Source organism: Musa acuminata, chromosome BXJ3-6, assembly GCF_036884655.1.
Source record: "Musa acuminata AAA Group cultivar baxijiao chromosome BXJ3-6, Cavendish_Baxijiao_AAA, whole genome shotgun sequence".
NCBI classification, from domain to species: domain Eukaryota; kingdom Viridiplantae; phylum Streptophyta; class Magnoliopsida; order Zingiberales; family Musaceae; genus Musa; species Musa acuminata.
In genome coordinates this window covers 17,494,183-17,507,107 of record NC_088354.1, presented here as the reverse complement: position 1 = coordinate 17,507,107, position 12,925 = coordinate 17,494,183, and the positions used below count along the sequence as shown (strand labels likewise).

Genomic DNA, 12,925 nt, shown 5'->3' with positions numbered 1-12,925 from the left:
CAACCCGTAAAGTGGCCGAGTTGGATGCAAAAGCAAGCAACCTAACAAAGCAAGAGAGGACGGAGGAGGGTGTGATGCGTACCTGTTCGAAGCTTATTGGATACTTTGAATCAGTGCATATAAGAAGAATACGTACTTAACGTACCTCCTCACGTATGCATAATGCATAATGCGGTGGTACGAAGAAGTCTCTTTCGAAGGAACCCAGTTCTGTTCAAGAAAAAGGTATAGATATCAGCAACTCAGCATAACGAATCTAGCAATTCACACGCATCAAATTGACAGAATTGGTCGTACATTAAAGCTAGGCATACATATATATTATTAGCCTGACGATAATCTTTAAGGTTCTGCAAGAGACTGACAGCATGGGCAAGCTGGTAAAGTTGGCATGTGGGAGATCATTATATAAGGAGGCTAGTCACTACACCATACTCCGCCACATCCTTTTGCTCTTGGGTTATCTGTCTCTCTTTTGGTCCTATGGAAGAGGATGATCAAAGAGAACTGCGGCTGCTACTCTCCTCCTCCACCCGACCTCCCTCTCATGCACCAAAGTCCTCGGCTGGAACGGACACATCTGACCATCCGCTACTTGATCTTAATCTGTCAATGAGTATCAGCACACTGCAGCCATCTGCGACTGAGGAATCCCACGGCTATGCGAGGAGTCTGCAACTATTGAAGCAACAAACTGCAGAGCAGATCCGACTTGCAGCTGTAGAGAATGCTTATGCTGAACAGATAAGAGAGCTGACAAGGAGGGAGCTAGAGTTGGCTGAGCAAGAGTTTGCCCGTGCTCAGCTGGTCTGGGAGCGAGCCAGAGAAGAGGTGAAGAAGGCCGAGAGGATGAAGGAGATAGCCACCAGGAGGATCAACTCTGCATGTTTGGAGATCACTTGCTACAGTTGCCACCAACGGTTCCGGCCGTAGCAGAACCAATTCAACATCACTCTTCAGCTGTATATGGATCACAACAATGAAGCGATCATTCCTCCCCCATTCAACTCTTCCAAGATGACATCCCCAGTCAAAAGTCATGTGCTATCGCCGTTGCCGTACTGATGATGTCCTTAAAAATTTTCTTTCCCCATTGTTAATAACAAGCTAAGCCACTTGAGCTAAAATAAGGAAATTGGTATTGTCATAAAGGAAATGCTGTTCCAATTGCAAAATTGTTGACATGCTTCTAGTTGACCTGTCTGATATTGATATTTATTCTTGAGCTTTTTATGTAATCCATGAAGCAGCGATCATCTTCACCCGAAAATTGTGACAACAGATCAGAATTCTCTGCATGCTCGTCGTCTATGAAGATCCGAGGAACTCCTGTTCAAATAGAAACCAGAACAGAGTTAAAACAGTCTCCAATACTTATTGCTGTTATTAACAGCAATATATGGGGAAAAATCAAGTAACAACCACAATTCTAAAATCTTCAGATTATCACCCATCGTCAAAGTATTAATGAGCTCAGTGTCGCTTATAATGGCCGGTGGCTTAATGACCATGTTACCACAAAGCAAGAAGAAAGAAAGAGAACCTTTTCTGCTTTATGGCTGCAGAATTAACTCTTTGTTATTTGTAATTGAAATTAGTTCATTATAATAGTGTGTTAATCTCTTGGGAGAAATCTTTCACCTGCCTCAGAGCGCAAGAATGGCAACTTACATGACAACGCAACCTCCAGCACAATTTGGTAACATAATCTACTCTCAGCAAACATCTGCAACCTAGATCGATATAGCTCCCGATGTAATATTAGACAATCTTTAGCTGGTACAGTACATAATACAATTTAACAACAATGGTAAAGAAACCAATTGTCAGCTATGTGCTCACCCATAACCTGTATGATTGCAACAAATTCAAATCTTGACACCACCTCTTGTTGCAACCACCCTGTACATGCTTCTTCATGTAAGCTATAAGACTACCAAAGGGTTTTTGACATGGATGTTGGGAGAATTGGTCGACTACAACCCACCTTGGATCCAAACACACAAGTGATGTGTGCATTACTAAAACACCGTCTCTACCAAACATTTGTGTTGGGTGAACATCCTTATCCTCTCGAAACCAACAACAGAAAGTAGGATAAGAAAATTATTGAAGAAAAATTACTGTTTGACAGAACAAAAGAGAGAAATGATGAAATTGTATGTTTTTGAACTTGAGATCAGTCGAGATTAGCTGGATCAGATCGTCGGACCAGAAGTCAATTGAATCAACCAAGAATCAACAAGAATCTGCCTGGATTGTGTAGGATCGATCAAATTCCTCTAGAACCTACCTAAGATCAGCTTGGAAGTGATCAAATCCATTGGGGACTAGCTCAAAATCAACCAATATCACATAAAACACAAGAAAAGGGATTGTCCAGAATCCCTACCCTGGCTTTCATCAAAAAGAAAAAAAGAACCACCTACAAATAAGCTACACTATAACTTAAGAAGATATGGCCAACATTATATAATGAATCATACTATAGTAGAGCCAAGTCTTGGTTGGGCAATCTATAAGATCCAAAAAAGAACCTAATACTTGACATGTAATGAGCCCATAGGAATAGGTCTATAACAAATACAGGAAAGTCTTGGATAATCAAATTTGACTGCTAAGCATAGCTATTAAGAAGAGAGATACATGAAACAGAATAGGTTTAACCTGAATAGAATCAAATAACCTTTTTGCATCGGCACCATGACAAATTGCTTTATTGCAGCCTTGCTTTCACCGATTCATACATAGAGATAACATGTGCATGTGAAGTTTAGGCAGCACACTTTAGACCCTTAGACCCATATTGGATCATCATTCGCATCACTATTCCCAAACTTGATTCCCTTGTTTGATGTTTGTGATTGTTTTACTTTGCATCTGCATTGTTCATGTCAATACATAATTCTATATACTAATTGGATACAAGTATTGGGTCAAGCCTGAGTTGGTTTGGAAGATATATTTTTTCACCAGATCCAATGTATAACATCAGACTTATTAAGAAACACAATACATGGAAAAAGAAGACAATGCTTTCTAGCATATTTCCTGTATATGAATTAGTTAGTCAGCAGTTCAGATTGACATCTTCAACAAGAATTATCAGAGCGATATGAATATGCTAATTATGCAAAAGAGTGGATCTGCAAAAAATAAAATACAAGGATCTTAACGCCAAAAGAAAAAATTAAAAAAAAAAACAGAAATGAGAACTAACCATGGAAGCATTCTCTTGCTTGCCCAGCCATAAGTATGATGTCTCCACTACGAAGGAACATGGAAACAGGCATATCCTCTCTAGATTTTCCCCCAAGAAGAAAAATAGCTTTGCACCCCAGGCTATAAGAGATTTACGAAGTTCATGAGCTTGTTACTAGATGCTTAACAACCAAGGTCAATTTAAGGCAAGCATACCTTATGCTTACAATAGGCTTACTCCAATCCGCTTCCATGTCATCAAGATGACCACCAAGCATGTCACCTGCAAAGAATCTCTCTTAGGTTGTTACATCATAAATCAGTGGAACCAACATACCAGTGGTACCATCTCTTAACCAACTAGCAATAGAACTGTGGGGTTTTAGATATGTTGTGACATACTTGGACTAAAATAGTTCACTATTGCAGCTTCGGGCTGGAATTCTTCCCCTGATGACATGGCTGGTACTGCCATCTTCTTGGCAAGAAGACATAAATCATTTGGTATCTTGTTATGAGGGAGAGATACATCATAGTTGCGCTACATCATAACAAACATAAACCAAGAGATAAGTGATGACGCAACACAAAAAAGCAAGCAAGGACCACATGTGAATAGGACATGATACCTATAAAGCAAAACATTAGTCAAATTGATGAACTTCCAATTCTGGATAAAATTATCCCAGCATTTCTGAAGAATGTAAGTTTTCCAGAAATGTGGCAGTTCTATTTCTTTTTTCTTGCATAAGAAAGATGCACTCAATATGATCATCTTTGTCTTTTCAACAAAAGTTAAAATTGCAAACAGGTAAATCAGCTGAATCAGTGTACTTAACAATATAATGTGTATTCTCTAGCATTTATGAAGATAGGCTTGTAATAGGGTTGGTTCTTTGTCACATTTTGCATAAAAAAGATGCACTCAACCTAATCATCCTCAAAAAGCAATAATTCCAAACAAGTAAATCAGCAAACTGGGACAACAGAAAGCACTCCAAATACTAGTAAATCTCAAAGCATTCATTATAGGCTTAATATAGAAAGTATATAGATGAAACTTAACTGCTATTAAAAGTTTTGCATTCTTACATGAGCAAAACCCATCTCTATGAAGGAGAAAAATTAATACGCCAAAAGTACCAAAAGAAACATCCTGATTTCCAAGCAAACAAAAATCAGGAATAAGGTTCTAATTGACTTAACAATAACCACGGTGTTTTCTGATAACTGACCAAGCGAGGTATGTAACAAGAACGAATTTTAAAGCAGGCATCTTCTTTTAGTAAGTGTCAAGCACATGTACTCATAAAACTATGATAGCAAGCTACTGCGAACAGGATATCACTGTTTCAACTTTCAAGTGCCCTCCGTCAATTGGAATTCCAGATATATAAAGCATCATTTAACTCTATTTTGCTTCATTCTTAACCTTAAGCAATTTATCTTCAGTTGCTAAAAATGATATATAAGTACAAATTTTCTTTTGCATACAAAGATACATTTTATCCTCTAACTATTCGATACCCAAATTATAGCCAAAATTTATTTCCCAATGGACATCTATATATCTACTAAAAAAAAAGGTGAACTCTTCACTTAAATGGAAATTCACTATAATAATATTAATGATAGATGACAACGGCATATAAATACAACAATTTTCTTTTGAATATAGAGACAGACCATTTCATCCTATATTCCTATTCTATACCCAAACTATAGTCAAAAATATTTTCCCAATGTTCATCTATGATTCTATATCTCTACTTAAAAACTAGGGGAACTCTTCACTGAATTGGAAAACAAGTAAAATACAAAAATGAAACCTCAATGTACCTTAGACCAGTCAAACTGTAGGCCAAGGGTACTCCAACGCAGTTTTCTTAGGAGAACTGATGCTGAAACTGATTTGCATGAATCATGCCCCTCTACATGTGTATCAAGACTTGTTTCTGAAAAGATATATCTAGGTGCAAGCATATTGTTGTCAACCAGACTCACGTTTGAATTTTCTGCTTCCACCAAAATCTTCTTGTTTTGAACAGCAGTTAATAAGTCAGAAATTGGGCCATAAATAGCTGTATGGTTTGTTCTGTTAGGAGGCTGAGGAAAGCTAATCAAACTCTGCCTGATCCAGTAGCACTGTTCTTCAATAGTCAATGCACATGGAATAAAATAAAATCCTACATGAAAATAACAAATATGAACCATATCAGCTAATGGTTTTATAACTAGAATCAAGGTTCTAAAGAAAATAGCTGATGCACATCTCTTGTAAGTAGCCAGATGTATAGGACAAGAATAAGACTACAAATAAAAATGTGAAACTTCCAGCAAAGATATCCCGATCCTATGGCATCAGATTTTTCTATCTGACGTTAAGACAGAAATACTGATCGGCAATCAGCATTGCCAGGAAACTGTATATATAAATAATAAGAATAAGAGAAAATACCCAACATCACATTTAATTTTCAAAATCAACAAATGTTTAAATACATCTGATGTCTTCACAAAGCTGAACAACTCATGATGGTGTCAACCATTATTCCTGACACCACACGCTAACCAAACTGAAACCATAGATGAGATTAGTTGGTTAATGAGTAATCGTATCAAAACAAGAAACACGATTTTATATTTTGGTCTGACCAATGATAACTTGTCTAATAAGATGATAGTGAAGAATGATGTCCATCACATTCCACTTTTTGCACAATTTGAAAAAAAAACCTTAAACTCACTAACCAAAACCCAATATCTCTATTCCTATCCTGAGTTATTCTCTCCTCTAGTGCAGGTGATCAGATCCATATGGCAAATCCATGGATTTCTATAGCTGCTCAGTGAACAGGTGGCCCACTTCTATAGCTGCTTCACAGCTCAATGGTCCACAAAAAACTGCACTTTCTCTATTGTCCTTATAATCTATCACTTTCATCTCCATCTTAGACATTATTGAGCTCATATTAAAAAGGGAGTGAGACAAGTGACAAAGAGATGGTGAAAGTCTGTATGGAAAAAAGGTGCCTAAGGATAAGTTGTGTTTGTTACTTCCCCGATTTGGTCATGGTGATCTTGAGGCGGTTGCCAATTTTAATGATGATCCTGATCTAGTACACTTCCTCAAGGCCACATGGTTCCTGATCATACCACAGTTGGAAAGTTGAGTGTACATGTTTGTACTTATCAGGTTTGAATTTTAGAAAGATAAATCATGTTGCAAAGGTTGACCAGCTCATTACATGTATTAGAATTTGAATATTCTATTACATATAGAGTACCCCAGAGATAGCATGATTAGTTGGAGTTATTTGACTAGTAACAAAATTACTCTATGTGATTTTTTTTTCTAATTAATGTTTTTGGATTTTGATCTGGACTAACCAACTGATGTTGCAGCACCACCATTGCCACCAGACAATCAAGATATAACACAATGCAATCATGTATGTGACAACATATCTAGCCCAACTCACTTTAAAATATTAAAACAACAATTGTTAAGAATCAAAACAGAAACAGATGTTCAAGTTCACTATAACTATGTGATTGATCTAAAAATTTAATTTACTTGAGTATTGGCAAACCACATCTAATTTTACATTATTTAAACATTGGTGAACAATAGTTTTGTTTTGCACCTCGAAAACATGTGTATAGATGTGTGTATATATATTAACCAAGTGCACCTCATTTCACCAACAAGTGTAACCTGCCTTAACACACCAGAGCTCCAAGATACTTTGCTGTCTCCATGTCATGAGGCCTTAAACAACTTTAATTTCTTTTTTTGCCAAAATCCAAGTGCAATCATGACACACCAACAAATATTTACACACTTTCTTTGCTTAGAACTAACACAGAAGCAAGTTTCATGTTTTCAAGCATATTTAGGAAATGACATCATATGCTTGTGTCTAACCACTATTTGTTATTGCCGAAAGCCCATTTTCTATGTTTTAAAAATCATTTTAATGCTTATGGGAACAAACTCCATGTCATGATGGAAGCTTAACCCAGTCTGCACAGCAGCAACAAAAAAAATAGAAAAGACGAAGACATCCTAAAACCATGTTCACAACAATATCATGAATCAAAAACTGAGTTAAGAAAATACTGGAGATGACCATCAAAACCTGAATCTGATAAGCCCAGAACGAACGAACACAAAGAACACCCAACAAGCATAGATAAGAAATAGACGTAATAATCCCTGCTACGAACTTTGGAAGCAGTAAAGGAACTAAATGCGGACTCAGAATCGTTTTCTTCCTTCAACTTAGTTTGCAACATTGACTTCACAAGCCTATAGACTCCAAGTGAATAACTTACAAATTCCTTCCTTATCAAAATCACACAAAAGAAAAGAAAAAAGCGCAAAAGAAACAGTAGCAGAACCAAGGACGACGGCCCACTCTGTACCTGGTCGATCTTTGAGGCAAAAGATTGGAAGAGCAAAACCCGGGCACTCGAATCTGTAGATACCCTCCGGAGTACCTCCGTCGCGTTCGAAGGATTCAAGGACCGCAAGGAAATCGATGACGTCCGAGAGATCGGTCCGGTTCACAACCGGTTGCTTCCTGCAACCACAAAGCATCGAATTCTTCGTAAGAAAGCAGGCAGGAAGAAAGAAAAGGATCGAGAGAGAGAGAGAGGTTTAGGGTTTGAGCCCAAGAAGCGAACCGGGATCTGGGAGGCTGAGATTTGTAGAGCTTGTACCGTTTCTCCGCCCGCCGGAAGGCGGTCCGCTCGGTTTCCGCCCCGCTCGCCTCGACGCCGTACATCCTTCGGCCTCCGGTCGAGCGACTTCGCCGGGGAAGTTGATCCAAGGATCGAACCGACACATCAACGCGTTGCATTATATATATATATATATATATATATATATATATATATATATATATATATATATATATATATATATATATATATATATATATATATGTATATATATATATATATATGTATATATATATATGTATATATATATATGTATATATATATATATACATATGTATATATATATATATACATATGTATATATATATATATACATATATATATATACATATATATATATACATATATATATATATATACATATATATATATATATATGTATATATATGTATATGTATGTATATGTATATATATGTATATATATATATATATGTATATATATGTATATATATGTATATATATGTATATATATATATATATGTATATATATGTATATATATGTATATATATATATGTATATATATGTATATATATGTATATATATATATATGTATATATATGTATATATATGTATATATATATATATATGTATATATATGTATATATGTATATATATATATATGTATATATATATATATATACATATGTATATATATAGACATATATATATATATATACATATGTATATATATATAGATATATATATACATACGTATATATATATACATATGTATGTACATATATACATATATATACATATATATATATATATGTATATATATGTATGTATATATGTATGTATATATATATTTATGTATAATGCATATATGTATGTATGATACTATTTATTATTATTATTATTATTATTATTATTATTATTATTATTATTATTATTATATATATACATCAATAATTTATGTAGTTCTTTTGTATTTTCTTTTACCGCAGGGATTTTCCCACTTAACATTAATCAGTTATTGTCTCTTTTGTCTTTTTTTTAATCCAGTTCAAGAAAAGAAGCAAAATGGGTAAGAAATTAAGATCCCGAAAAAAATAATAATAATAATAAGAGAAAGAGTAAGGTCTAAAAAGATTCGATAGAAATCAATTAAAATATTTATATGATCGAAATATCTCCAAATATTATATCCTGATCATGATAATTTTTGACTGGATTTAATATATTTTTAAAAAATAATGTAACAAAATAAATCTATGCCAATTATCAACTTTGTTGTATCATAACATATAAATGAGTTGTATATTGTATTTCTAAGCTGAAATCATATTTTTATGTTTTTTCTGATTTGTAATTATTTTATAATTGAATTTTAAAAAGGCTTATAACTTTGATAAATAAACTTCAAATATATGGAAACCTCAAAATTTAGTTCCCAAATGATTCTTGGAAAGCCATATAGGATTATACTATATTTTTCAAAATTATATAATTGGATAAATATTTATCAATTATGATTTTTTATTTTTCAAAAATTATATATTATGATAAATCTTTATTAATTATGATTTTTTTTTCTTTGTGCGGATCATGTACGAACAAGTTGAGGCATTTATAGAAGCTGAAGCAATATCTTGATTGAACTTTTGGCTAATTTGAAAGAAAATTCACCATTTTTTTATAGTTTAATTATAAATATAAGATAACAAAAATTCAAATGGATAAAAGCTTGAAAATACAAGAACACCAAATTCAGATCCATGTAGATATTAGACAATATTTCAAGCCATATAAGTACATTAATATACAAAATGAATATACATTGTGTACCTAAATTGGTATATTCATGTTTTGATGTGCCACCCATCTAATACCATATGAAACAAAATCGTATGTTTCAAATCGATAGCTAATGGATGCGTAGACCACTCCATTTAGGATGGTATATAGTCAGGGATAAGCGTATCAGTTGGTACTTCTCTATTATGTATCGATACGATCATATCTATCTCCTAAGGGATACGATCATATCTATTATGTATCAGTTGGTCCAATGGCCGAATCAACTATTAGGCTTGTGTTACCCTTTAGATCCTCCTCCCTCCTCTTTCACTCGCTCGTTCACACACTCTCTCAATCGTTCTCATACTCTCACTTTGTTTAATCTTCTAATTGATTGGTATAAATCAACCTCTTGATTTTTCACAAACGAGCACTTTGTTTAATCGTCTAAATTCTCCAACTGAAGGTATTTAGTTTCCTTCTATATTTTTTTTTATTATTTTATATGATTACTGATTTATTAATGTATGTTTAGGAACATTAAGCACATTATCTTACGTTTAGGTCCACTTACCTAAAATTATATTCATTTATGGCATACATACACTTGATTCTTATTTAAATATAATTTATATATGAGAAATTTAAAAAAATGCTAAAATATATTTTTTAAAAATTTAGACTATTTTTAATTTTTTTTAGAATATAGGTATATATCGGTGTATCGACACATGATGCACTAATATCTACCAATATGTATTAATCCGAATGATTAATATAACCGATCGATATGAAACAAGGTTCTTTGGATATTATATTTTAATTAATTCTTTATAAATTTAAAAATCATATATATATATATATATATATATATATATATATATATATATATATATATATATATATATATATATATATATATATATGTTAGTTTAAAACATCAAATGATGAAAAATTAAAATCTAAAAGTTGATAGTATGTCTTGACATGTATAGAATCCTTGAATACAAGTTTTTGTTGTTCTTAAAGGGTTAATTACATATTATCCCATATAATTAGTTATCTTTAGTATTACAGTCCTTATGCTTTTAAAAGTTATAGTGAGATCTTTTTATTTATGAAAGTGAAATATTTAATTTCATTTTTTCTTAAACCATCTGCTATGATGAGAAAAATATTGTAAGGTTTATCACTGAGTTCATACTGACTTTACCTCACTTCGAGTTACCATAGAGTATGATTTCGTTAGCAAAGTTATAAATATAAGGAGAAATAGAATTAAATATTTAATTTTCATGGATATAGGAATCCCAATGTAACTTTTGAAAGTATAAGGATTGAAATTCTAAAGATAGCTAATTATAGGGAGTAATATATAATTAGTCCGTTCTTAAATAAGAACTACTTATAGTCAAATATTTAGATATATATTTTTCTTGGTGTAGCTCCTATAGATTCGTCAATTATTTCATTGGTTAAAAGATATGCTTTGGTAAAAAATATAGTCTGTTATACTCTTTCTAAAAACAATATATGATCAACATTTTGGATCCTTAATATCTAAAATGTTATATAAAAACATAAAGACTTAAAACATGGAGAATTATTTCATGTCTTTCAACTCATTTTACTAGACGTCATTATTATTCCATCATTTTATGTGTCTTAAATTAAAATATCACATTCTGTTAAATAGTTTAAATTGACCAAAAGTCAATTAAAATAAGATTATCGGACAAAAATAAGTTAACAACTGACAAAGATATAATGCGCTTTGATTTCTAAACGATGATTGCACTCTTTCCTTGCTTCTAAATGCTTAGATATATCCTAAGAACGATGCCAAGACAGTGATTCTTAGCTAAGTATTGCAGTGACGTGAGTCCTCATAAATTTCATGACGAATTCATCCCAAACTCTACTAGTATAGCTATTAATCTATTCATATATGTTTTGTACATGATTAATAGATATCCTAATCTGACTTGAGTAGGTTAGGTAGATTTAAAATGAATAATGTGAGTATACAAAAACCCACCACATCCTCATTCGTATCACATTATGCAGATTAGATGTTAGTGAGTTGACGAGGAATCAGAATGAAAAGTTCAGTGTTTCTTCCTATTTGTCATTTCTTTGGTTGGTTTACTCGAAGCTTCAGCATCGTCGACCACTGTTCTTGTTGTCTTGCTCGGGACATTATTCTTGGAGCTCCCATGCCATGATATATAAAGTTAGGGGACTTGTCATTACATTTTAACTGAAAGAAAACTAGGAAAATAGTCCAATATAATTAAGAAATGAAAGAGTTCATACCCATAATTTATTTAATAAGCTCAAGTTTTTGTTATTGTTCCTTATAAAGACAAATTTACTAAGAAAAAAAAAGAATGACCTTTTGGCAAGCCAAGGATAGGAATAATCACATTTACAATCATTAACAATGGCAAGTCCAAGCTAGCAGTAGTTTCCTCTCACAGTGGTAGACATGCAATCCACATAATTTATACAAAAAAAATAAATTACTATTCACAATTTTCTTGACAACGGGTGGCGCATATATTTTACGAAATACACTGCACAGAGCTTATCATGTACAATACATTACATACACAGATGCCAATATAAATAGCTGCCAAGAGAATTAATTTGGCGATCTCGTGATTGGGGAGGGCCCTCTATATTTCTCCATCGATTGCCTTTTGTGATCAGGATCCATGCTGCAAAAACAAAAGCATGGTTAACAAGTACTTCCAAACTTCTAAGTGATCAAATGATTACTGAGTCCTAGACTACAAAAAGGAGTAGAGTCCAAAATTTAGTCTAGTTGGGGTCTCTCACTGGAAAAGCATAATGCCTAATTCTTCTTACTTAATGAAAAAAAATAAAATAAAAAGAAGATTAGAGCCCCGAGTTCTTGATTGTTATTTAGGAAGCAAGTATAATTGTCTCTGTTGCATTCAGTCATATGTAAACTTTGGCAATGTAATTCTCAGCCACAGCATTCTGGAAGCATAAGTATACCAATAAAATAATGACAAATACATTCAGCAGAAAGTATCGTCAAATTCCAGCATGGTATTGATATTACTAACATCACAAAACCTTTATGCATGTGTTATAACATCATGCTTGCTTCTAATATATGAATATATGATTTACCATGTAAGAGATGACGTGTGAGTGCAACATTGTCCACCTTCTATTTCCACAATTTTTAGATTATTTAGGAATATT

The 12,925-nt window shown here is 33.0% G+C and overlaps 2 protein-coding genes across 3 annotated transcripts; one reads left to right on the top strand and one right to left on the bottom strand.

Moving 5' to 3' along the window:
* Positions 1 to 226: 226 nt before the first annotated feature.
* On the bottom strand, positions 227 to 8,051 carry LOC135639770 (alpha-ketoglutarate-dependent dioxygenase alkB-like). Of its 2 annotated transcripts, none has more exons than XM_065153664.1 (7): positions 7,891 to 8,051; positions 7,630 to 7,787; positions 5,041 to 5,387; positions 3,604 to 3,742; positions 3,418 to 3,484; positions 3,221 to 3,342; positions 227 to 1,329 (listed from the first exon to the last, which is right to left on the bottom strand). In XM_065153664.1, the coding sequence occupies exons 1-7, from the start codon at positions 7,989 to 7,991 to the stop codon at positions 1,190 to 1,192; spliced, it is 1,074 nt and encodes a 357-aa protein (XP_065009736.1). In that variant the 5' UTR covers positions 7,992 to 8,051; the 3' UTR covers positions 227 to 1,189. The 2 variants fall into 2 exon arrangements, with proteins under 2 accessions (XP_065009736.1, XP_065009737.1); XM_065153665.1 differs by having other exon boundaries at positions 299 to 1,329; positions 7,927 to 8,043.
* Positions 484 to 933, top strand: LOC103988651 (protein indeterminate-domain 16). Its single transcript, XM_009407250.3, has one exon. It carries the CDS (start codon positions 484 to 486, stop codon positions 931 to 933), a length of 450 nt encoding a protein of 149 aa, XP_009405525.1.
* Positions 8,052 to 12,925: the final 4,874 nt, after the last annotated feature.